At 41.2% G+C, this 25,994-nt stretch overlaps 1 protein-coding gene across 1 annotated transcript in view; it reads right to left on the reverse strand.

Annotated features, from left to right (window-relative positions):
- LOC126101326 (odorant receptor Or2-like) overlaps positions 1 to 18,276 on the reverse strand; it is a 78,796-nt gene extending 60,520 nt beyond the window's left edge. Inside the window, exons 1-2 of the mRNA XM_049911998.1 lie at positions 17,447 to 18,276; positions 277 to 376 (exon numbers count right to left, since the gene is read on the reverse strand). Of these exons, the coding sequence (XP_049767955.1) occupies positions 277 to 376; positions 17,447 to 18,276 (930 nt within the window). The remainder of the gene's footprint in view (positions 1 to 276; positions 377 to 17,446) is intronic.
- Positions 18,277 to 25,994: the final 7,718 nt, after the last annotated feature.

Consider the following 25,994-nt stretch of genomic DNA (forward strand, 5'->3'; position numbering starts at 1 on the left):
AGACTATAGCGCCTAGAACCGCTCGGCCACTCCGGCTGGCAATATACGTAGATACCTCTGTAAATTGTACGCGTGTGTAGTGTGATGGTTTGGGCTGTCGTAGGTCAGAGTGACTCTACAAGGATTACGGCGTCCCTTGGAGCACGTCGCTCAACGTGCCACAGCCGTCATCAGGGAGAAAGGGGACGCTACTTGCTATAAATAACCCTGGGTCAGTTGCTCATGAATGTAGCTTTATATATAATATACATAAACCAAGTTCATGAAAAGCCTTACGTATGTTGCCTGGAACAACGACAGACAGGCGACGAGGACGCTGGAGACAAACTGCGTCATTACCATTGGGCTCATGGCAACATTTAAGTGTCTGATGAACCTGCAACATGAGAGCAGTGAAACAGTGAGCTGCAATGATCGCATCGTCATCAGATACAGACCTTCCATGTGAAACACTTAAACTTTTAAGCACGGAGACACTCTTAACCTGTCCGAAATAATGAGTTTCACAATTTTGATAAGTTGAAAAAGCTACGTCAGTTCATTCAGAATAGACGTACAAGCCACAAATTAACTTTCATTAGCACTTTACCTAACAAACAACTTTTTTGCCACTATCAGTTAAAGCCACTTGAAGAGCACAACCCAAACATCAACCGCCGTTACAGGGCAGGTTATTTACAAACATCCGCGAAAACCGATACTTTCTGGCACTTACAATTAAGATATGTGTGCCCCTGGATGTCGCTAGCTGTTGTTACAGCGTTTTCTGCGAATGATCATACAAATTCTGCCGTCTTATTATTAGCCGTTTTATAAGGTGATGTGTGAAATGGTTCTTACAACTGTACACGAACGTTTAAATAATGTAGACATATCGTTAAGAATTGTGAAGCACTCACTGTTATAGACTAAAAATTTACTGGGTGTGAAGAATCTATAGTTACATTTCTGAAGAACTTGTGAGTGGTATTGCCATATTTGATTAACGGTTATCCCCCAGCTTAAGTCGGAAAGTAAAATTACTATATTCGACGAAAGATAAAGTGGTTGGGTGTTAGATGAGTTAAGGTGGTTGTTACAGATACAAAGAATAAGATCGCTGGTTTTAGTGAATTGTACATTGCAGAGCAGTGTAATGTTAAAAATGAATGAAAGCGTAAAACAACACTTTCACTCAAATGTTTAAAACATACAAACGGTACTTCGGGGACCACGTCTCAACCCACACATCCATAGAAAATAAAGCCCATGGTCGGTGACGGTAGTTCATTGCTGCCTATTTTATTTCTGTTTCTTCAAGAATCGACTGGAAACTTTGGCACAACGTGTGAAAAGGGCCATGTTCTGTACAGAAGCTCTTGCGTAGGTACACCAGATTCTGAAAAAATTGTACTCTGTGAGCTTTTCTTCCACTTAGTAATAGCAAATGTCTTCTCTTTCCACTTTCTGGGTTAAGTTATAAAAATTCTGAATCGTTATCAGCTGTATTTCGATTTCACATCGATTGATATGTACAAATACTTAAGATTGTGCTCCATTCCGTAGAGCGAAAATATTTTCCGTGAGTCGAAAGCGTTTTACGGAACATGAACAAAGAAACTTTATTATGGAAAGATTATTGCAGATTTAGGTCTACCACCGTGACAGTATTCTTAAGTGTCAATCACGAGTACACTGTGTTGATCCTCCTCTCGCACTGAAAATCTGATTAAATAAGTGGAGGTCGCTTCAAAGCATACCAATATTAGGAAGACCTCACGCCTAGCTGTGACCCAGTTTTCTGTAAAATCTTCGAAGGCTGTCGGCTACTTACAGGATGATCAGTTGTATTTATGTTTACGGTGCTCAAAAAATGCAAATCTGGAGCATTGCATCAGTATTTATCGCTTTTGCAATAGTTATAAGAAATAAGATAAGTCCAAACATGATGGAAATTTTATATTTGGTCCATATTAGCGAACCGGCCGAACTTCGGACGGGTAGCAGTATGTACGGCCAGACGACTTGACTGGCGTAGCGTACTTTGATTGCGGGTGGGGTTGCCATCCCTAGCTGGGACATCATCGGGACACTTTCAGGTGGGGGTGTAGAAATGAAAACTTTATTTGATGTAATTACTTTTTATTTAGAACACGACTACGTGGAACTTATTACGGCAGAAGTAGTTGATACCCACATCTTTCGGAAGAATTCGCCTTTTTCAGCAACTCTTTTCTCCTTTTTAAAAGTCATCTCGTAGTTAAAATGGCACTGTAAGACTGATTACACCGTCCCTGGCATACTGAGAAGAAACAGTACAAATCTTACATAACACTTCCTGATCCTTACGTCCTTTCTTTACAAATGACGACTCTCTTGCGTAATCATCCGAAACGTCACATTTTCCGTTCTTCGGCAGTTTCGTAACTTATGATAAGTTTATTGGAATGTAAATAGTCAACAATAACACCTTAGGCATCGAAGTACGTGTCACTATACACTTTACGCCCTATATAGCGGCAGTAAAGACTTTCGACATTACTAACTTGCACTCGTTGTTTGTATTACGTTTAGAAAGAATCGTCTTATCAGCTCGCTCGTCAAATGAGAACCGCCCGATTCTTCCGCATGGCGCTGCTTAAATAGTCCCAGCCGCGTAATACTGGAGAAGTCTGGTATTTTCTCGAATGATGGCTCTAGATCAAGAAGGTGCTTGCACCATCGATACAGGATATGCAATATGCAGCGCCACTTGTGACTCCACCTTATCAACATAAACTGGTTGACATGACTAAAACTAAATGAGACTGCACTTAGATGGATTCCACTACTTGAGCGAAGGTCAAAACGGTATTTGCAAAATCGGGACAAAATTGGATCTTGTATGGACGTTGGGACAAGAAAGCGCATAACGGTGATGGTCCTGATATATCGGGATGGATGGCAATCCTACTGTGGCCAACGATGAAATTCGGAATAAATAAGCGAATATCAACACTTTTATGTAGCTTAATCGATGTAAACATTGCACGACAAATAGGTTGAGGAGGCATGAATGTTATGTGTTCAACATACACTTAAAAAGCCAAAGAAACTAGTAGACCGGCTTAATGCAGTGTAGGACCCCTGCGAGCACGTAGAAGGCCGCAACACGACGTGACATGGACTCGAGTAATGTCTGACGTAGTGCTGGACGGAACTGATACCATGAATCCCGCAGGGATCTCCATAAATCCGTAGGACTACGAGGGGACGAAGGTCTCTTCTATACAGCACGTTGCCAGGCATCGCAGATATGTTCAGTAATGTTCATATTTGGAGAATTTGGTGACCAACGGAAGTGTTTACACTCAGAAGAGTGTTCCTGGTGCCAGTCTGTAGCAATTCTTCATATGTGGGTGTCACACTGTCCTGCTGGAATTGCCCAAGTCCCTCGGAATGCACAATGGGCAAAAATGGATGCAGATGGTCAGACAGGATGCTTACAAACGTGTTACCTATCAGAGTCGTATCTAGATGCATTAGAGGTCCCATATCACTTCAACTGCACACAAACACCGTTGCAGGTCCTCCACTACCTTGAACAGTCCCCTGCTGGCATGCAGGGTCCATGGACTCTTGATGTCGTCTCCATATCCGTACACGTACATTCGCTCGATGCAATATGAAACGAGACTCGTCCGACCAGCCAACATGTCTCCAGTCATCAACAGGCCAATGTCAGTGCTGAAGGGTCCAGGCGAAGCGTAAGGCATTGTTTCGTGCAGTCATCAAGGGTAAACTAGTGGGCCTTCGCCTCCAAAAGCCCATGTCGATGATGTTCTGTTGAATGGTTCGATCGTTGACACTTGTTGATGGCCCAGCATTGAGATCTGCAGCAATTTGGGTAAGGGTCGCACTTCTGTCACGTTGAACGATTATCTTCAATCTTCAATTATATTCTTTTTCCTGCCTCAGGGATGTCGGAGATTTGATGTTTTACCTGATTCCTGATATCACGGTACACTCGTGCCGCGCGGGATTAGCCTAGCGGTCTCAGGCGCTGCAGTCAGAGACTTTGTGGCTGGTCCCGGCGGAGGTTCGAGTCCTCCCTAGGGCATGGGTGTGTTTGTCCTTAGGATAATTTAGGGTAAGTAGTGTGTAAGCTTAGGGACTGATGACCTTAGCAGTTAAGTCCCATAAAATTTCACGCACATTTGAAATTTTTTTTTTTTTTTTTTTTTGGTTCACTCGTGAAATGATCGTACGGGAAAATCCCCACTTCATCGCTACCTCGGAGATGGCGTGTCCCATCGCTTGTGCGCCGACAATAACAACACGTTCAAACTCACTTAAAAATTATAACGTGTCACTGTATCAGCTGTAAACGATCTGGTTGGTTGGTTGGTTGGGTTTGGGGAAGGAGACCAGACAGCGAGGTCATCGGTCTGATCGGATTAGGGAAGGACGGGGAAGGAAGTCGGCCGTGCCCTTTGAAAGGAACCATCCCGGCATTTGCCTGGAGCGATTTAGGGAAATCACGGAAAACCTAAATCAGGATGGCCGGACGCGGGATTGAACCGTCGTCTTCCCGAATGCGAGTCCAGTGTCTAACCACTGCGCCACCTCGCTCGGTAAACGATCTGGCAACTGCACTAGACACACCAGTATACATATCTCTGTATTTGAATACGCATGCTCATACGAGTTTCTCTGGCGCTTCAGTGTAGAACTGGCCTTTGGAGTAACATCTAATGGCAATGATGGAACCACATCGTGGTGTAAGAAATAGATTTACGACCAATGTAAACAATATTTGCGAAACGAGTGTGTGTGTGTGTGTGTGTGTGTGTGTGATTGTACGTGTATGTGTATGCGTGTGTGTGTGTGTGTGTGTGTGTGTGTGTGAGTGTGTGTGTGTGTGTGTGATTCAGTATGTACTGGCGATGGCTGAGGTGGCATAAATAAAAAAAAATAAAAATTCCGTGCTAAATGTACATGTTTAGGTCGTTTTATGGAACACCTCTTATGAAGCGCAGTACCCACTGTGAAGCATTGTTGAGAACCATTGCCGCAATTCTTTGTCGTTGACTGTTTATAGCAGATATCCTCACGTGCTACACAAAGAATCATGTCGCATGTAGGTTTGATTCAAGAAAAGCAGGAAGCTGAAAACTGAGTCATAAAACTCCCTGTCCATCACACTACTGTACACTCACTGCCCACTCACCTTTGCTCGTCCCCTCTGCCCCAGCAATACACTATACAAAATACTTCTTCATTTATCTTACACTGTATAAAAACACACTGTAAAATAATTAAATTGGATAACACATTTATAATGAAAAACAGAGAGAGAGAATAAAATAGATGAAAGAGTAATTAGTGGAAATGTCGGCAACATTAGAAAACGTGATATACACTTAGAAGTATACGAATAAACAGTGAACAATGGTGTACGAAATTGTGCTGTATTAAACTTAAAAAATGCATAGTTTCACTAAGAAACGTAAAATTAGACCTCAATTGTCAGTACGCAACGAAGAAAGGAAGCAAAAATTTGCTAGCAGACGGCACTACCTAATGTAGGCGAAAAACGAAGTAGAAATTATCGCACGTAAAGATCAAATATTTGTTAATGAACTGATTTAGAGCTAGAAAATAAATCAAATTGCAAATACCTCTAATAACAGATGACTGATGATGCTATACTTAGTAAAGCGAAATGCGTCTGGTGGGAAAAGCAACGCATTTTCTTGTAGTTGTAACGACTGAACAAAAATACCCCCAGAAAGGGTATTTGTATATTGAGGAGTTTAACTGTCATGGTTTTGAAGTGAAATGTCATTGCCTCATCCAAAGTACACAGCAAATAAAGAATTAAAATTTCACGATGGACTCTGGACATTAGCGACAGCAACTTTATAAGACTTGACATGAGTGTGTACCTACGAGCTCTAGGCTTTTGAGGTTGTGTAAAAGGCTAAATGCAGTTCACTGTAGTGCTCCATGTTGGACAAAATGTGGATTACCTGACGCATACGTTACGTGATCAAAAGTATGTAGACGCCTATTAGTGGACATTGATATGAGGTGTGTGTCCCCGTTCGTCTATGTCGTCTTGGTCACAGCTCACGACATTTTAAATGTGTTGTTTGAATGTCTTTGGAGGAATGACAGCCGTTTCTTCTTGAAAAGGCCAAACCAGAAAAGACACTGATGTTAGAGACTGGAGTGAAGGCTACTTTCAATCTTATTCCTAAGGTGTTACATTGGGTTCAGGTCAGCCACTTCACTTCAGGATTGCTCTTGTCCTCAGACCATCACCTCACTGATGCTACTTTGTGACGGTTACATGGTCATTCTGATAGAAACAGTCATCATCTCTGAACTGTTTCTCGACTGTACGCAGTACACTATGCTGTAAAACCTGTTCATATCCTCGCATTTAGCGTTTTCTTATGTGCAATAAGGGGACGTCACACTAACCATCTCTTTCACGCTTCACTATTAGCGTTCCACATCGTGGCAAGTAGCGTTCTCCTGGCTTTCGATAAATCCAAACTATTCCATGGGATTCATTACTCCCAACCACCCGTGTCGAGTCATTCACTGCCCAGTGGTATCGCTCTTTACTCCAGCTAAAGTGTTGTTTAGCACTGACTAAAGACGTGTGTGTATTCTGGGGAACCTCTCCTATGTACAGTCATTGTGCTAGATGGATTGCTCGTAGCACTTGGAACTCATGAGTGATTTATTCTATTACTTTATTGCGATTTTTAAAGGCACTCAGTAATGCTAGATTGTCCCTGACTAATGAAGGTGATCATCCATCCTTGGTGAGTGCGATTTTAAAACAAAGAATTAAATCTGCTGAATCTTGATTTAACTGTGGTCGTTACTTTGCATTTCCTCTTTACATTCACATCACCAGCAATCGTTTGGGAAACCTTACAGGGACTGAAATGGTTGTAATATACTGGTTAATCAGATGATATCCAATGACTCCTGCATGTTCGAAGTCGCTGCGCTCTCCTGACCAACCCATTCGGCTGTTACTCCTTCTCTACTGATAACACAATACTCTGCACATCCTTTACCACTTTTGGCCCCACTTCATCCACCTGTTGTGACATCTAATGTTCGATTCTAAATTATATAGCGGCCATGATACTTTCGATCTCATAGTGGTTCAAATGGCTCTGAGCACTATGGGACTTAACAGCTGTGGTCATCAGCTCCCTAGAACTTAGAACTACTTAAACCTAACTAACCTAAGGACATCACACAACACCCAGTCATCACGAGACAGAGAAAGATCTCATAGTGTATCAACACCACCTCAGATGTGAAGCTTGGTGCAGGAGCTCTCTAAATAGACCAAAGAGGAATTCTTTAAAGGAAGTGAATATAAAGGCGACGAAATTTCTGAATCAGGACAGACCTTGAATAAGCTAAGATCAATAAGGACACAATATTATCAGTGAGCAAATCAGTAATATTACCAGTAAAATAATTAATGATATCATCTTTGTTAGTAGGAAGTCATGCTACCTCTCTTCTCTCCCTATAGCCAACTAATCGCACTTGACTTTTCAAAATAAAATAACCAATGAAAATCCGATGATGCTATAAATAGGAGAATTGTACTAATGGTAAATTGAAAACCTCTCCCTATCCACTGCCTTCAGCCAATCATAACACAACATTAAAATGCAACAATCAGTGAAAAATTAAAGATGATGCCACTACTCCACATGTGTCATTGGGAAATTAAACCCCCCCCCCCTCTGCTCTCACCTGTCTCCAACAAATCAGAGTGGAGTATCAAAATGAACCAACCAGTGAAACAATATCCAAGATGATAGATGCTTTATGCCTCACACCCTGTCCTCTCCCCTTCAGTTATAATGCAGTATTAAAATGATGCCTCAGCTACGCAGTAAATAGTTCTACCTCAATTAGAAAGTCAAAGACTTGCATTTTTACCTTGAAAGATATTCCCTATTGTTGTTTCCTGAAATAGTCATACTAGAGTTAATCTATCTATGAATATTAAAAGTTACTGGACTCTTACAAATTCCTATATTAGTTAAAATCACAAAAATTGCTTGCAGTCATTGATAACTAGTTTTGGCCAAAACAGCGAGCCATCTTCACATAAAATATAAAAACGATCACAATGTTCTCATAGCAACCTAGACACAGTAACATTCATCTCACTCAATCTGAAGAAGGCTAGTTGGTTTGCCACAACTTGTTATCAATGATTATAAATATTTTTTGTGATCCTGACACTAAACTGAGAATGCAATGACTCATAACATTCATTGCTTCTAAAATATGTTTTCCTACCTCTGTATTTAATCACTGAAATATTGTTATTTTAGTGTATGATAATGGTGGAAGACACGATATTGTCTGTGAAAGTGAAAGATGGCTGGCATAATATTTAAATGTTTCCAACGTAGAAGATTAGTTACATAAAGCTACACACACACGAACTTTACAGTGTACCATCTCTTTCTTCTCTCCTCGTCACACCTCACTCTCCTCCCCTTCAGAGTGCAGTATTTTAAACAAAGAAAATAAAAGAGCAAATTGAAATTGGATTCCATCGAGGCTGTGCTCATAAGTATCTGAACGACATGGATTATTTTTTTAAAAGATCTCCCTTTCACATCGTCCAATAAGAGCCTACTATTTTTACAACCATTACAATGAAAAAGTTAATTATGGGTTGCTTCATCTTCAAAAATACTTGAAACACTTATCAACACTACATAAAAGTATCTGAATTACGTAATAAATGATGAACAATTTTTGTTTTACTGTATGTAAAGAAACTTTTATGGACTGACACATCTGTCACATGGGTAATTATCATTAGGAAACAACTGAAAACAAATATTCGCTTGTAAGATTTAATAAAGGAATTAGTAATATGTAATCAATAATGCATTATTGTCAAGCATGAGTTTACTTTAAATACTATCTTGCAAAACCTGAAAACTCGAAATGAAATCATCTGCTGATTTATGTCACCAGTTTCTTATTGCCCTTAACGGATGGCTGCACATGTTAAGGCCTAGAAGGTTCGGTCTAAATGATTACTTTCCACATCTATGATGCTTACCAAATATCGCAATACTCTAAAATGTTTTCAAGATACATCAACAATGAAAAAATTCAATGTTTATGTCAACGATCACAATGTCAACATAAGGCATGATAATGTTATTTCCACATATAAATTGAGGCCAGACTGAGTTTACGTACAAAAAGCAGTACCATAAAATTAGAATTATATTAATTATTTTACCTCATATATGACTTTTGTTGAAGGCCACAAGTGTCTGCAGAAATGTGTCAGCAATACAAGATAATGTTTCGGTTTCCGCCGTGTCTAAATATGCGAAGTATATCCAGTCTGATGAGGGTACTTACATCAAAAATGTTTTTCATCACCAGCTTATAAGGGAAGATAATGCATCACTAGAAAAATTACAGTCGAAGGCAAAAGTTACTACTGACTGAACAAACTCCTGCATTCAGAACTATGGCTTGTGTAAACTGTAATCAACTATTCGAAAATCTAATAAAACTACAACTACTTGGACATCACAATTTCTGGTGATCAAGAAGAAAGAAGGTGTTTTCTTGTAATATATCATTTAAATTTTAAAACCATATGCTTCATTTATAAACACTCGTGTGACGACCTAAGACAGCAACAGAGAGATATGACATCTCCAAAGACGGTTTCACAGGGGATGTCTCAAGAATAAATATAATTATTTATTGTGTAGTATGCAGGATTTTACACACATTGCAAGCAAACTGAATATCTCTTCATCTAAACTGTCTGTACTATGTATTAAATGCATGTAGCTTACATATCGGCAATACTGATGACAATTATTAGGTTCAGCAGCTTTCGTTTACGCTACAAGTTCGATAGGCGTACCACACTGTCAAGTAATATGGACCTTCAAACTAAATATTTCTGAAGTGTCTCTGTAAACTATTAAGATATATGCAACATGGAAGATTATCGTGATGTGCCAGGATCTCTAGGAAAATTCGAACAAAAGTAAAGTTTTACAGTAAGTAGCATTTAGCACACTTTGCCAACTCAGTGGTTCTTCAAATTAAATATTTCGCACATAAATTGTCTGTATACCTTATTACAGTACACACAGTTCACTTCTTGGTACTACTTAATGAAGAACAGATTAGCAGATGACAGTAGATCGATGGCACTAAATTCATCTAAATAGGTAATAGTTGGTTACATATGAGCTCTGCTGCTGTCCTAGCTTACAGCTTTAATGCACCACATCCAAAAATCAGCGTAAGCTCGGCGCACGCTGCAAGCAAAATAAGTATTTCCACCCCTAATTTGTCTGTATATAACTCACTTACACACACCTAACATTAAAGTGAGCTGGGACTCTGCAGCCTAAAGTGCACCACACTGAGAACATCACAAAAGCATTCACGTAGTTCCGTCATCATCCCAATCTAGGTAGGATATATTGCTCTCATATGAAACGGACCAGTATCACACTTTATTTTTTACGACCTCTTGTGATAATCGACTCTTCTCGAAGTTCCTCTTCAACAGATAGTACTTCATTACCATTGCATTACTGCCCACCACTTCTGAAGTTAGCAAGAATACTAATTCCTCTACCAGGTTCATATCTGCTGACAATTTGTTGGAGACCATTTTCCAATCGTGAACGCAATCCTCTTCTTCTTCTTCTTCATTGAAAGCATTATCATCATCATTGTCATCATCATCATCACCATCTTCTCCTTCTTCTATTTATTCTTCATATTCCTCAGCATAATCACCATCTTCTTCTCCAGCTCCTATTTTCATGAATAAGTTGTTTCCAATGTATTCATTTGTATTCTTTCGGAGAAGTAGTCCCAATCTCTGAGAAGTGGGTCTGTTGCAAGTTAATGTACAGTACATTCCTCTTGAACCATATGTATCTCTCCTCTGACAAAGCCTGATGAGTCTTTTTTGTACCCAACATTAGCGACAGCTTGAATTTCATCTGAAACTGAGAACACTGTCTCATTAATACCTGTATAAAGCAATGATAGGAAACTGTATATTATTGTTTTACACTTTCATTCATTGATTTTTATGGGGAGCTGAAGTGCATCTTCTCGTCTTCTGACAATTCCTGGCAGGATTAGTTGTAAACAACACTAGGCACAACTGGATTAAAGTTTGAAATTGAGAATAATACTCGTATATCTTCACTAAGTCATGGTAAGAGGCGCAATGAATATTGTATTTCGTATATTGATTCGCTACATTACTTGTGGATGACCGAAAATTAAAAAAAAATATTCACTCAATACAATACAAAATTAGCAAAAGCCAGCCATGTGTCGCTGTGCATCATTCCAGTTAAATGGGACAAAATGAAATGAGGAAACATGCATATATCTAATACCACAGTGCTAGCTTGTGTACTAGCATATTAGCAACAGAGATGGTTTTTATTTTAATGTGTACTAATTACCTGACTGTAAGTGGCTTTTTCCTACAATGAAGCGCCAAAGGAACTGCTATAGGCATGTGAATTAAAATGCATAGATATGTAAACAGGCAGAATACGGCGCTCCTGCCGGCAACGTCTATATAAGACGACAACTGTCTGACGGAGTTGTTAGATCGCTTATTATTGTTACAATGGCAAGCCACCATGATTTAAGTGAGTTTGAACGTGGAGCGCACGAGTGATGGGACACAGTATCTCCAAGGTTGCGAAGAAGTGGGGATTTCCTGGTACAATCATTTCATGAGTGTACCATGAATATCAGGAATCAAGTAAAACATCAAATCTCCGACACTGCTGCGGCTGGAGAAAGATCCTGCAAGAACGAGACCAATGACGACTGAAGAGAATCGTTCAACGGGACAGTAGTGCAACCCTTCCGAAGACTGCTGCAGATTTCAATGCTGCGCCATGAACAAGTATCAGCGTAAGAAAAATTCAAAGAAACGTCATCGACATGGGCTTTCGGAGCCGAAAGCTCACTCGTGTACCCTTGATAACTACTGGACGCAAAGCTTTACGCCTCGCCTGGGCCCATCAACACCGACATTGGACTGTTCATAACTGGAAACAAGTTGCTTGTTCGGGCGGGTCCCGTTTCAAATTGTATCGAGTGGATGGACATGTATGGGTATGAAGACAACATCATGAATACGTGGACCCTGAATGTCAGAAGGGGAATGTCCAAGTTGGTGGAGGGTCTGTAATGGTGTGGGGCATGTGCAGTTGTAATGATGTGGGACCCATCGTGACACGTACGTAAGCATCCTGTCTGATCACCTGCATCCATACATGTCCATTGTGCATTCCGACGGACTTGGGCTATTCCAGGAGGACCATGCGATAACCCACGCGTCCTTCATTGCTGCACAATGGCTCCAGGAACACTCTTCTGAGTTTAAACACTTCCGCTGTCCACCAAACTCCCCAGACATGAACATTATTGAGCATATCTGGAAAGCCTTGCAACGTGCTGTTCAGAAGGAAAATCCACACCCTTTTAATCTTACGAATTTTTGGACCGCCTGGCAGGATTCATGGTGTCAGTTCCCTCCAGCACTACTTCAGACATTAGTCGAGCCCATTCCACATCGTGTTTCTGCAGTTCTGAATGCTCGCGAGGGCCCTACGTGATATTAGGCAAGTGTACCAATTTCTTTGACTCTTCAATGTACCATTAACAAGAAGGATACCAGGTTCTGACTGGAGAGTGGAGAGAGCAGAGGAGGGGCCCAAAGCAAACCTGTACCATCATTGACTTTGTAGATTTTTTTAATGCTCACAATGTTGCGCATTTTTAGAATTTCTTGCCAGTAACTTCTTTCATTTGTAAATCTCCCGTAAGTGCCATCCCGCATTATTAACTTTCCCAATTTCTAGGATTCCGCCCTCTTGGATTTTGATGTCGGAAAGTGTTTGGATCTTTCGGCGCTAGTAATTTGGTGAATGCTAGAGAACCAACAAAGCTAATCCTCAGTCTTGAGAGGTGGTTCACAGAAACCATATAAATTAAGGCTAATTTTTGCTAATTTAAGGATTAGCCTCTTGAAGTATTTCTGAAAATCATCCCAGCGTAAGAACTGAAACACTGACTTGTATAGGAAGCAGAAGAAGAACTTACATGAAGTAAAGACATAGAAGATTTTAGTATTATTTCGAAAGACTTTTACAACCCTAGTGCTGCTGCAGACGTCACTTCGTGATATACCTCGAGTTTGTCCTCCACTCTGGGTCGGATCTCGTACCACGAGCAGGCTGAGATGGAGCTTAATTCTCCATACTCTGCATCATGCCTTCGAGACAGGATTCGAGTGATGCAGTGATAGTGGTTAAGGAACTATACAGGGACTGGAGTGGAGTAAACCATAGATCCGTATTCAATCATCCAGATTTAGGTTTTCCATAGTTATCGTAAATCATTTAGAGTGAGCCGTCCGGCTTGCTTTTATCGCACTCTTTTGCGATGGTTTGGCTGCGCCTTCTATTTCTTGGATAACTTAATTGTTCTCTCCAAATTTTCTCGGCAGATGTCTCGTGCAGCGAGTGCGAGGCAATCGGGGTTCGAGCAAGTTGCCGTGGGTTCTCTTCGAGAAGAGCGCCGTGGGTTGTGTGGTTGTCTTCAGCGAGGTGTCGCGAGTGACGCGGTGTGCGACCACAGGTGCCGGGGCAGCAGGCTATAGTGCGTCAAAGGCGGCTGCTACTTGTGTAGTACTGCGGTCTGCGTTGCCACTCCTACAGCCACGTGTGTCTCGAAGGGCTCATTAGTATCCTGAAGAGCAGATCAGGAGGCCCTGTGTTATTTTGGAAATCTGTTTAGTGGTCTCTTACGGAGTCTGCATGAATTGCTGAGATTCTGGCAGACTATTGCAGAGATCCTTGTCAGTTGTTCTTCCTCTGGTATTCTGTCGCCACCGTAATAATTCTAGACGATCTAGAGAGCTAAGCTCTGTGCCGGTGATTTCCTTCTACAGAGCCCTCCAGAATGTGGTGAGAAGTTTTTTACTGGTCCTGGTTGCATTTAGAGCCGAGCTATGTTTTGTCTGACGTCAAAGTTTGAGCAGTGTCGTGACTTCAAGACGGCCGTGTTTTGTTACCGTTCAGATCCATTGTTACTGACCGTAACAAGTGTATAAGCGCTATCCCTTGTGTTTTAGTTATGTTGTTTGTTTGTTGTAACAAATCTATATTCTACCCAAATGTTGTTCTTTGTTAATGCATTGTAAAGGCCACCTTGATGACTGATATTTTGTTAAAAGCACACGGAGCAACCAATTGACAGTGAGACTTGTACCTGAGTGATGTTATTGGAAACCAGGCTCTTAAGTTAAGTAATCTGGGCTTTATTTTGTCGTATTGTAAGCTAGACAGTGTTGTAATTTGTCATGCTGCAAATGATAATTTTTTCTTTCAGTTAGTTACAAAGAATCGTTGTGTCCTTATAAGCTTTCACTACCGTTTTTTTTTTGGAACTATCACTGTTTCTAATGAGATGCATCAGTTCCAATAGGTAGATACTTCTTGAAAAGACTGTGTGCCTACGATTTAGCCGGCCACGGCCAATAGTGCTCAGAGCCATTTGAACCGTCTTGAACCTACGATTTACGTCATTTGGCATTTGTGCGTTTAATTTTTATAATTGAAAGGGTCCACTAGCTGAAGTCATGTAATTATTGTTGTTCCTTTCAATGTCTGTTCACTGCAATTAACTTGGGTGTAACACCTTCACAAATTTTAATAATTTGTATGATAATTGCAAGTTCATTCTTTGGCAATTGAGTTACGTCTAGTCACGAAAGCGCAGCTAATTTTTTTGTCTCAGGCTTTCACTTATATAGATGTAACCTAAACTCTACGAAACTGATGTCTGTCTTGAAACCTTCTTTTCCTGATGTGTAGGTCATTTCTAAAATTTCTAGTTTCTTGTGGATCACCATCACATTGTGTTGCATTGTGTTAAACTGTTACTTTTTGTAGCACGATTGCATCATAAAAGTCTGTACAACTTACGTAGAATGTTTTGTTCACTCTGTGGCAGTTATAACAAGGTTCTTCGGTTTTAATATTGGAATACATTATTTACAGCAAGTACATAAAGTAAATCCTGCGGTTGTTCAGTTTTAAAAATAACGCGCCTAATCTCTTTCTCCGTCAGCTTCACCGGAGATTTCGCTTGTGTTTCTAAGGCACAAAAATGTCAATTGATAAGCAAAGACTCCGTGTGCAACAGTAAGTACCCAGGGTTGGAACAAAAAATGTACAGGACACTGAGAGAAGTAGCATTTTGTGTAAATGCCTGTTTATGACGAAGCTATTGGAGTCAGAGCAAAAGACTGGTTCTGGAAAAGAAGAAAAGGGACTGAGGCTTGTATTTCCCAAAGATTTCCTCCCAGTACTTGGCTTATGCGGTTTAGGGAAACCAGAACAACTTAAATCTGAATGTCCGAACAGCAATAAGAATCGACGTCCTCTTTGATGCGAGTCCAGTGACATATCACTGCGTCACATTAATTGGTAACTGAGAAAACCCACATAAATAGATAAATAAGCCTCAGGTAGTACGGCCCTTAGGTGAATGATTACCTACAAGACGAAACATTTTTTGTACAGCATTATTGTCCACTTGCCTTAAGTCCTCGTAGCGCGTGCTAACACAGTGGTCTAGTGAATCAACTCAGTGGTTTACCACGTAAATGCTCATAACCTTTACTGCAAATTATCGACTACTTAATCTGACACAAAATATTTGAGACTTATGCTGCAAATGTATGTACTTGCTCAGTTAGTGGGTGTGGCCTGCAACGTAGGGCACATTTGAATTCACAAAATTTTTCATTCGTTTCTGAAAACGTTTCAGTACTCAGTTTCCTTTGAGGCTGTACCGTAGCTCCCCCAACTTTCTCTTTCGATGAATGGTTCAAAATGGCTCTGAGCACTATGGGACTTAACATCTATGGTCATCAGTCCCCTAGAACTTAGAATTACTTAAACCTAACTAACCTAAGGACAGCACACAACACTCAGCCATCACAAGGCAGAGAAAATCCCTGACCCCGCCGGGAATCGAACCCGGGAGCCCGGGCGTGGGAAGCGAGAACGCTACCGCACGACCACGAGATGCGGGCCTCTTTCGATGAGAAATGGGAACACATATGTAGTAAACCTCTTGGCCACTGCCGCTGCGTTCATCGAGCGTATTGAAAGAGTTCAAATTCAGACTGCAGTTGCGTACTAACATGGTGCGAAAAACAAATTCACAGCGATGCGAGGAGTCTCTTCCCTCAGGCTCCGCATACGGAGTGAAGTTTGTTGTACGATGAAGAGGTCACCTACGCATAAGATAAATGCCGGCGAAATATTATTATGTGGCCTTTCTTGTCTGCACTTCCGATGTAGGTCAATTACGAGCCGCTGTGTGCCGCACAAAAAGCTGTTACATTGGCTGCAAAACTGCGGTGGCTGATTGGGAAATCAGAATTCCAGAAGCTTCTGATTTTATTACTTTTTTTGTTAGTCAACATATTTCTGGGTCTTCTAATTAAATTCATTTGTTTCAATGGTTTATGCACGTGAAAACCTCCAAGTTTCTGAGTAATACGAATTACACCCCACACTTCAAAATCTAGTCCCTCCTCCCTCTTTCGCACGAGCTACCTTTTCTGGAGTATGAGGTGGGCCGAGGGGAGGGCGTATGGAGACAGCTCGTTTGCTAAAAATAAAAAGTTAAACATAACGGTATGGTATAATAAAGTCGTGTGACGATGGCCTCCCGTCGGGTAGACCGTTCACCTGATGCAAGTCTTTCAATTTGACGCAACTTCGGCTACTCGCTCGTCGATGGGGATGAAATGATAATGGTTAGGACAACACAACACCCAGTCCCATTTTATAGACTGTTTATTGCTTACAGCTCTGTTCGTGCTCAGTATTTTCTGATATCATCGCGAGACTTGCGTAGAATGTACGTATGAGAGTCTGCATTTAAATTCATATTCGAAGATTATTCGAATCCTTGCACAATATGTAGAATGGAGGTTCAACGAAGCTGTGGCAGACACATACTCCGTGAGTTTCAAAAATCTTTTTGTGCACAGACACGAACATAATTACTACTTACATTGCTCTTTGTTTGAAAGCGCTCATATGAAGCAGGTCGTGAAAGTTTAACGTGATCTCTCCATCTTTTTAAAAATCGACTGGTTTATAATCGAAGCTGAATTTTAAGATTACCTACTATATGTCTCTCTTTTTCCTGCCATTCCAGTCAGCTTTCTGTTGTTGTTGATTCTAAACAGAGTGGCTGTTTCCACTTTAGATACTTCCTAGCACAGTCCGACATAGCACACAATATTGAAACTACATAAGCGTCCACATCCCGCGTAGGACGAATACATTTGAGTGTAACGTACCTGAGTATTTCCTGGTGACTTTCGATGCAAAGGCACAGGTCGCTGTACATTTTGTCGTGAACGACGGGAGATGCGCTCTGCATTCGGCGAACTTCACCTGCTCCACTCTCGTCCACCCTCAGCTTCCTGATCCTCAGGGCGAGTACCTCTAGCTGCGAAGCTACCAGTATCATGATGGTCGCGAACAGGCAGTCCACGCCGATGCTGACATCGGCCATCCACGTGGCCGTCACGCACTGGACGACGTACGACAGCTGGTAGTAGCTGGTGGTGTTGTCCCAGGGATGCTGCGCGAAGGGCAGGCGCCGCTCACCGGGGTGAGCGATTAGTGGAATTGGGAACCACAGGAGGCATTGCGAAGCTAAGAAGAGCAGCAGGCCCACCGTCAGGCGAGCCGCTCTCCTGCGTGACCTCTGGACGATATTCTCCAGCGCAGGATCGCTGGAGTACTGCTCCCTCTGGGCCAACATCAGCGAATCGACGCCACGAGTCATACTGTTGTACCGCTGACGGTCTCGTGTGAAGAAGACCAACTTGAAAGTGCCGCTGCACATGGTAAAGGTATTGGTTAGCACCAACGTTGTGGACTCGAAATCTCCCCAGCTGAAGGAGACAGACAGCGAAGCTTCCACGAAGTTCCAGACGCCCAGCGCGAAAACGAAGACGACGTACAGATCGAAACGACGGGAATTACTCAACGGCCACACTCCGAAGAGCCATAGGTGACGTATGTTGAGCTTGAGGACCGATCGTCCGCTGGAGGGCCAGGAGAGGGGCTCACCCGCTCGTCGTCCACTGCCCATTGAATTAACCATATGATCTGCTACCATTGCCTCCTGTATTTTCCTGGGGTCGGTGCCAGCCTTGTAGTGAACTGCTTCCTTCCCAACGCTAGACGGAGGAGTGGGGAGTGTGAAATACTGTTGAAAACTTCAGATCACTCATTGTCCTAATCCAGTCGAATTATAAGTAGCCTGTGTATACATATTCATGGCAGGCGGGTCACAGAAATTACTGAGTTAGAGATGAGATTTAAATTATCCAGCAGCACAATAGCATCTATATCTGAATTATTTAATTTCTTCGACTTTTACCCTCTCCTCAGTTGCATAATGCAAACCGTCGTAGTACGACAGTATCAATAAGTAATAGGAGTTCCCAGGCATGAGTTACTGCATTTATAAAGCTATAAATCGACATATTTAAAAACTGCATGTCCCTTATTCGGTCAGACTTATCTCCGTCTGTTTTATGTTACGAGATGGAAGGCAAAAAGCTGCTGAATTAATGCACATCTCCACAAAAACGAAAACCAAAAAAACAAAATACTTAAGAATTTTGTTCAAACAGGAATACAGAATACTATGTGAAGGAATTGCTGCTATTTGACAATATGTATGTGTACACGGCAGTAGGCACTGTCCATGACGATGAAAAAGCGTGATTACTGATTACTTCGTTGTAAGCACAGACTTATACCTTCTGAGAAAGCCACAAGCGAAACTGTTCGAGTACTTGGCTGTTCTGGAGAACTGAATATCGTCATTGCACAAGAGCAACTCTAGAAGTTCTATTAACACTACGTTTACGTTCATCTTCGTAGCGGCTTTAAATTTCACAGGCCATGCGGTTCTAGGCGCTTCAGTCTGGAACCACGCGACCGCTACGGTCGCGGGTTCGAATCCTGCCTCGGGCATGGATGTGTGTGATGTCCTTAGGATAGTTAGGTTTAATTAGTTCTAAGTTCTAGGGGACTGATGACCTCAGATGTTAAGTCCCATAGTGCTCAGAGCCATTTGAACAATTTTTTTTAAAGTTTCACAACAAACTGAACTTATGATGAGGAAAGTTGTATGCAAAACAGAGACAAATTTGTCGTTTATAATTTTCATGATTACCAATCAAAGTCACTGAATGCATATCGTTTTTTGCACATCGTTGTTCCCAGAATATATTTAAAGTCTAATACATCCAGCAACAAGTTCGAATGGCATCGTTCTATAACAAGCGTTTGCAGTTATAGGAACACAGAATCATGTTACATCATAAGTTTCATATCCAACGTCCAGATGCTACAATTTCAATGAGAAATAAGACATTTGGATAATTCTGAAAACCTACAGTCTTCAGTACGAAGAAAAGAGAAAATTTGGAGACGTGGAAGAGGCATAATAATTATTTCGTGTAGAGGAACAAATTATTTTTCAGCATGATCTACTCCCAGGCTAATGTACTTGTCCAGCATCTTTTTTTTGTTTGTGAGGAGATTCCATCCCTCAAATATGAGTATGGAAGACGAGATACTCATCTACGGCTTCCGTAACGCCACAAGATCCAAAACATTTTTCAGTCACCGTTTCTTTGGAATGGAAAAGAAATAAGTAACTATCTTCAAACACCTCGGTTTTTCATGTGGTATTTTACTTTTCTAATAAGATAAATTATTTAATATTTTTCGAACTTAGTACAGAAAACATGTATAGTTTTTGCTGTTTGTGGTTTCCCTTTCCAAGGAAATAATGAAAAGGAATCCAGTTTGTTACCTGCCACGTCACTGCCTATTACTGACTACTCTTTTACAGTTTGGTATCTATCATAAGGCTGTGGAGACAGGCCTCATCCACGGCAGCAAATAAAAAACACGCATTGTTTTCAAATAGCTCCAAATGTTGCGGAGAAATTAGTTTCGGCATTTACTCATTCTCTGCATTAAACAAAATGTTACTCCCAAAGCTTCCTCACTATTAATTATTCGAGTAAAATATACCGCTATGTCTGTTTTGGTATCCTGTGCCGTTAACTACGTCATAAACTTTGATCGTCCATCACCTGGAAGCCAAATTTGAACTTCCTTTATGTTTTCGCCTGCGGCTGCAGTTTTAAACGTCCTTGTTGTGAACATCTTAAAAGTAATTGGCCGAACAGCCAAATTAAAATTCAGTCATCCATTAATTGTTAAGATAATGGACCATATCTTTTGTAAACTTTCACCAATTTCACTTGAATTTACGTTGGCACTAAACCACTACAAAAGCGGTTTCCGATTAATCATACACATCAGGAACCATACAAATAAAATCACTTCTTAGCTAAGGTTGGTACCTGACTTACATTCTTTCACAAAAGCTACAAAAGAAAAATAGTAAAAAAAAGATATTCAGCAACGCTATCTATTTTTCAGAGACAAGAACTTACTTTCCAGCTCTCATAGCATTTTTCATCTGTGGTAGAACCCTGTTCAATATTCCCGCTGCACTTTTATTTCTACATTAGCTAGGACGTGCTCGGAACATGAATATTCGTTCTCTCGCTAACTTGGATCGTGTAACTTTTTCAACCTAACTGATAGTGCTAATAGCACATCCCGTTATCGTGTAGATATTTCCTTGTAGATAGCAGTGTACGTACGAAGTGTAGCCACTGGGATTAATGAAGCGCTGTTTCGTGTATGTTCCGTTTACAGATAAAGTCATATTCATTTTGTTGTTTATGAATTTCGTCGGCCATGTGCATCGTTGCGATGTGTTTGAGTGGAGTTTTCATATTCATAATTTTCGGTCGACATGTATTGTTGTCATGAGAGACCTAGCGTTTCGAAAGGCTATTGAAAGTACCGGTGTTGTACGACCAATGTTGCAATGGACTCAGCGTGAAATGTTTTTAAAAAATCATTGTCATCATATACAGGGCATTTTTAAAACGAGTATTTTCTTTTCTGTAACACGAATACCTGTATTTACAATAAATAAAATCACAGCGACTCCTTTCATTGATAGCATTCGCTCCTGATACAGACTTTTGTCTATCAGTATAACATCTCTCAAGCTTCGACGAATTTGGTCAAGAAGTATGTTTATGATGCTTTTATGTTTCCATGCAGCGTGTCAGGTTTTTCAAAGAATTTTTGCTTAGAACTGAAAATAACGTTTTCTCATTTAGTGACTTTTTCTTCCAGATGCTAATTTACGTATCTTTATTGCTACTACCGTCTTTATATCTTACCTATTAGCAACTTGGTAAAGAAGCAACAGAAATGAAATTACTCCATCTATTACGGCTAGCAATCGTTTTCCAAAATGTCTGCTGATTCGCGGATTTACTGTCTCAATAAAATGATACTGAAAATACGTTACATTAACATAAAGTAGATTATGTGGTGTGTGCTACACCAGAGACACAGCGCGGGAAATTTAAATCTCTGCCATCACATATAGTTTTGCTCTTTGATTTCAGTATCTTAGAGGAAGACTAATTGAATGGACGTTGTATCATCAGACATTCTCCTAGCAAGACGCGAATTACCGTATTGTGCAATCAGGTCAGCATTCTGAGTACAAATATTGAAGACAATTATTCTGGAGTGCATTACAAAACTCATTGATCATATTAATTTATTGTCTCTGATATTAACAACTATTTATTTGTGGGGAGACACATTACCGCGTAGTATTTTTACTGTGCTGAAAGAAGACAAGAAAAGACAGTATACATCGAGAAAAATCCTATTCTAGTATTCTATCTCTTTCTAAACTCATCGTAATCGTGCGTAATAGACTTACAATAACATTCATTTCCATAAATGTCACAAATAATTTTTCCTTTTACTTTGTCAAACAAAGTCACAACACCAATTCAATTCTTATTCAGGAAATAGTTTCATACAGAAAAACTTGGAAAATTAGAGTCAGCATATTTCTTGGAATTGGAACAGTCGAGGACTTCCCCACTGCCCACTGAGTGTAAGCAAAATACATGTAAGACAACGAACGACCAACAGTACCCCAGATTATCACAAACAATACTAATTAGGAGTTACGTCGTCAACAGTTTTGGGTTTGATAAAATCGCTTCAGATATACGTGTAGCAGTAGTAGCCTCCTTCTACTACCGATACTACTGCTTTTACTACAATGCAGCAGTAGCAGTACTAGTGGCTGTAGCAGTAGTAACAGCAGAGGACCGCTGACACTGAGTGAAGCAAGCTGCAAAATTAATGTTCATCTACTTCAGTATTGCGTTCGTTCACCATCTGTTACTGTGCATTCGTAGGTAATATGCAGACGATGTTAAAAGCAGCTTGAAGAAAACCATCGTCCATACTTGCGATTGCACAGTCTGCGTAACTCAGGTAACAAAATAAACCTGCAAATCTCTAGTAATAACGGGCATAGGGGGATGCTTCATTCCTTCATTGGAGATGACGGCTTATCGATACTAATGTTTTTGATTGTCTTTTAGCTATTGTGTCAACCAGCCCACATTTGCGTCGATTGCACATCCACTACTAGTTCATGCAGTTTATGTCACACGCAAGGCAGTCAGAAATGTGCTAAGTCCAGTCCAGAATATTGCGAGATTAAAACAGTCAATACTCTGCTACGAAATGAGTTTCACATTCGATCCTTTTCAGTGGATTTTTCAAATGAAGATTCTCGCCAAAAATCTTCTTTAAATGCACACTGAATACGTCACGCACAATTCTTTACAAAGGCCGATAGTTTCACACGCGGTTTTCTCTACAACAAACACTCCAAAATCTCCCAAACTTCACAGAACTGTCCGTAACTGCATCTGCTTGCATGGCGATACAAATCGAACGCGATGTAGCAGTTTTTCTTCATTTTACAAATAATTTTTCGGACACGTCTAACATGACCTTCTCGTCCGGCAGCTAGTCCATGACTGACTGAATGCCGTTACTTTCACGGCATATAACTAATCCCAATGCGCGGGAAAGACTTTACTGTCATTGGTTGATGAAAATGAACAGCCACTCAGATTAATCTTTCATGATCCTATTCGCACTCAATCTGCTTTACTCCAGTCAACATTCGCAGATGCATCTACGTCATTTCATGCTGCAAGTATTAACAAAATGTTCCACAGAACCAAACCAAATGAAAACTAAGAGAAAACTATGCTTGAAATATACTTTAGATCTGATTATCCTCTTGCTACCTTTCTGGCTGCCTTATTACAAAAACAAATGCTCATAGACATACGTCATCCGCCAATTAGGGGGATTCACAGTTTTTTCATGACATCCTGGTGGCGTAACACTTGCTAGTTACGTAAGGTGTAATACAATACAGAATTGAAATTTGACGTATGTCCCACATACACACTCACATTCACTCTCATTTGTCTCACCCTAACACAAAATGTGAATATTAACTTTTAAACTGTTATTTCCATTACGAATGAAAAATTATCGAAAGTTTGGAATAGAAAATCTTTATAAAATAAATCACCACCCTAAGAGTGCTACTACTGTTTTCAAATAACAAAAGAAATATAAACTGTTAGTATTACTATTTATTTTCTCAAGTGTCGGTTAAGTACTTTTTTGATAGATTTTTATATCTCTGAAACTATTATAGGTAGCGGTATCAAATTTCGCCATAAAGCTCGTCTGAATAACAAAAGGTCATGTACCAAATTTGGAATAAAACAGATAATATTTAAGGTAGTTATTTAGTTTCTTAGGTGAGGTGAAAAAGTGATTATGGTATAGGCCACAGTGAGCGTTCTCACGGTAAGCTTTAGCGACAGGTGGGGCTATGATGTATACGGCACTCTACATGCCGGCCGGCCGCCACCGAATGCTATTATACTGCAGGCTCCCAAAACAGCTTGCCATAACGTTACAAACTTACTGCAAAAATCTGCAGTCGCGTAATAGTTGCGATGCTACAACCAGTAATAATTTCATTCAGTAGTTGACTTTGTCGATGCCAGCAAACAATAGCGCACTGTTTGCTCACTTTGGACGTTCTATCAGACAAGTTGTTAAGCTACATTCACTATGATTTATTTTTAAAACGATCAGTCATTTATTAGGTCGAATCGTCTGCACACACATTCATTGACCCAACGGCGATGTTGCTGGGTCATAAGACTGGTTTGCTGCAGCTCTCTATGCCACTCTACCGCGTGCAGTCCGACTCAAGGTCGATTCCAGGGTTCGCTACTGAGTGGGGGCAGAGGCTACAGATTGTGACTGGTGTTGTGACCCTGCTCCTCCCTTCCACTCCGAATATAACTTGCTGTACCCTCACCAAAAGTAGTAACAGCTCTTATGGAAATGAATGTCATTCCTTTTAGGAAAGTCTACTGATGGATACACTCAAAATTTTCGATGTAGTTGTATTTTTCTTCTTCTTGTACATCTCATGGATTGGACCGTGAGGCTATTCCGTCTACACATATCTTCTTAGACCATCAACATATCTTCTTGTTGCCAGTTCGTAAGTTAAGACTAGTTTGGGAGGTATAGTTTCTTCTTTGTAAGTGTTCGTTCCAGACGTTGTATGTAGTTACACCACTTTCAACCACTTCCAACTAAAACTACATTCCGCCCTAATAGGCCTTGAATGCCCAAAGATACGGACCAACCGCCATGTCATCCTCAGCCCTCAGGCGTCACTGGATGTGGAAATGGAGGGGCATGTGGTCAGCACACCGCTCTCCCTGCAGTTTGTCAGTTATGAGACTGGAGCAGCTACTTTTCAATAAAAAAGCTCCTCAATTTGCCTCAGAAGGGCTGAGTGCACCCCACTTGCCAACAGCACCCGGCTATACAATAATTCAAGCAGATCTCATTAATAATTTTTATTACAATAAAGAAAAATGACAATACTTAAATTTGGTTTACAATGGCGACGCAAGCGATGGGCAACATGCAAATAATCAAAGTCCTTTCTCTATATTACAATGTCCGTCGTATAGGGAGTGCGACCATGGCAGGGGAGGCAGGACTGTGGGCACATCGCTGGACCGCAAGCTGTGGCTATAGGGGACGTCAAGCTTCCGGTCGTACCCCGCCATCTGACCTTCACTCTGGCGGAAACGTCCTTCAGAAAACGACAAGAAGGGTATGCGTCCATTTCCTGATGCCATGAACCATATGAAGGCGGCGACTGCTGCGTTGTGGACGGGTCCAGCTCTGTCTGTGGGACGGGAGGAGGCGGAGGAGGCGAAGGCTCCGTCTCCATGGGGTCGCCCCGCGGTGTCGTGATGACACCCTCTGGCGGCTGCTGTGGCCGCGCTGCCCTCTGGATGTGTGAGTCCGAGGGAAGATACACTGAAAGATCATCATGCAGAAGACAGAGGCGAAGCTGATCTTGATGGAGGCGTTGCAAGCCATCTGGACCTGAAATAAGATGCGTGCAGGCGCTAAGTCAACGGACTATCTCGCCTCGTGCCCATCGTCCGCTGCCGCTAAAAGCCTTGTAGAAGACAATGTCATTCGGCGCGAAGCGATACTTGCGGCCTTCCTTCGGCGCCGGATGCTGAGGAGGCTTGAACAGGTGGAGCAGTGTCCGATGGCGGCGGCCGTGAAACACTTCCGCCGGCGATGGTCCATCTCGGGGGTGCGAACGATAGAAAGCGAGCAACAGTTGCAATACTTGATCCCTGGTGTGCGCGGAGCAAAGTTTGGCCATCTGCTGCTTGAATGTTCTGACAAAACGTTCCGCTTCGCCATTCGACTGTGGATGGAACGGTGCACTGATTAGATGTGTATGCCATTGCGTTCACAGAATGTTTC

This window comes from Schistocerca cancellata, chromosome 9 (genome assembly GCF_023864275.1).
Source record: "Schistocerca cancellata isolate TAMUIC-IGC-003103 chromosome 9, iqSchCanc2.1, whole genome shotgun sequence".
NCBI classification, from domain to species: Eukaryota; Metazoa; Arthropoda; class Insecta; order Orthoptera; family Acrididae; genus Schistocerca; species Schistocerca cancellata.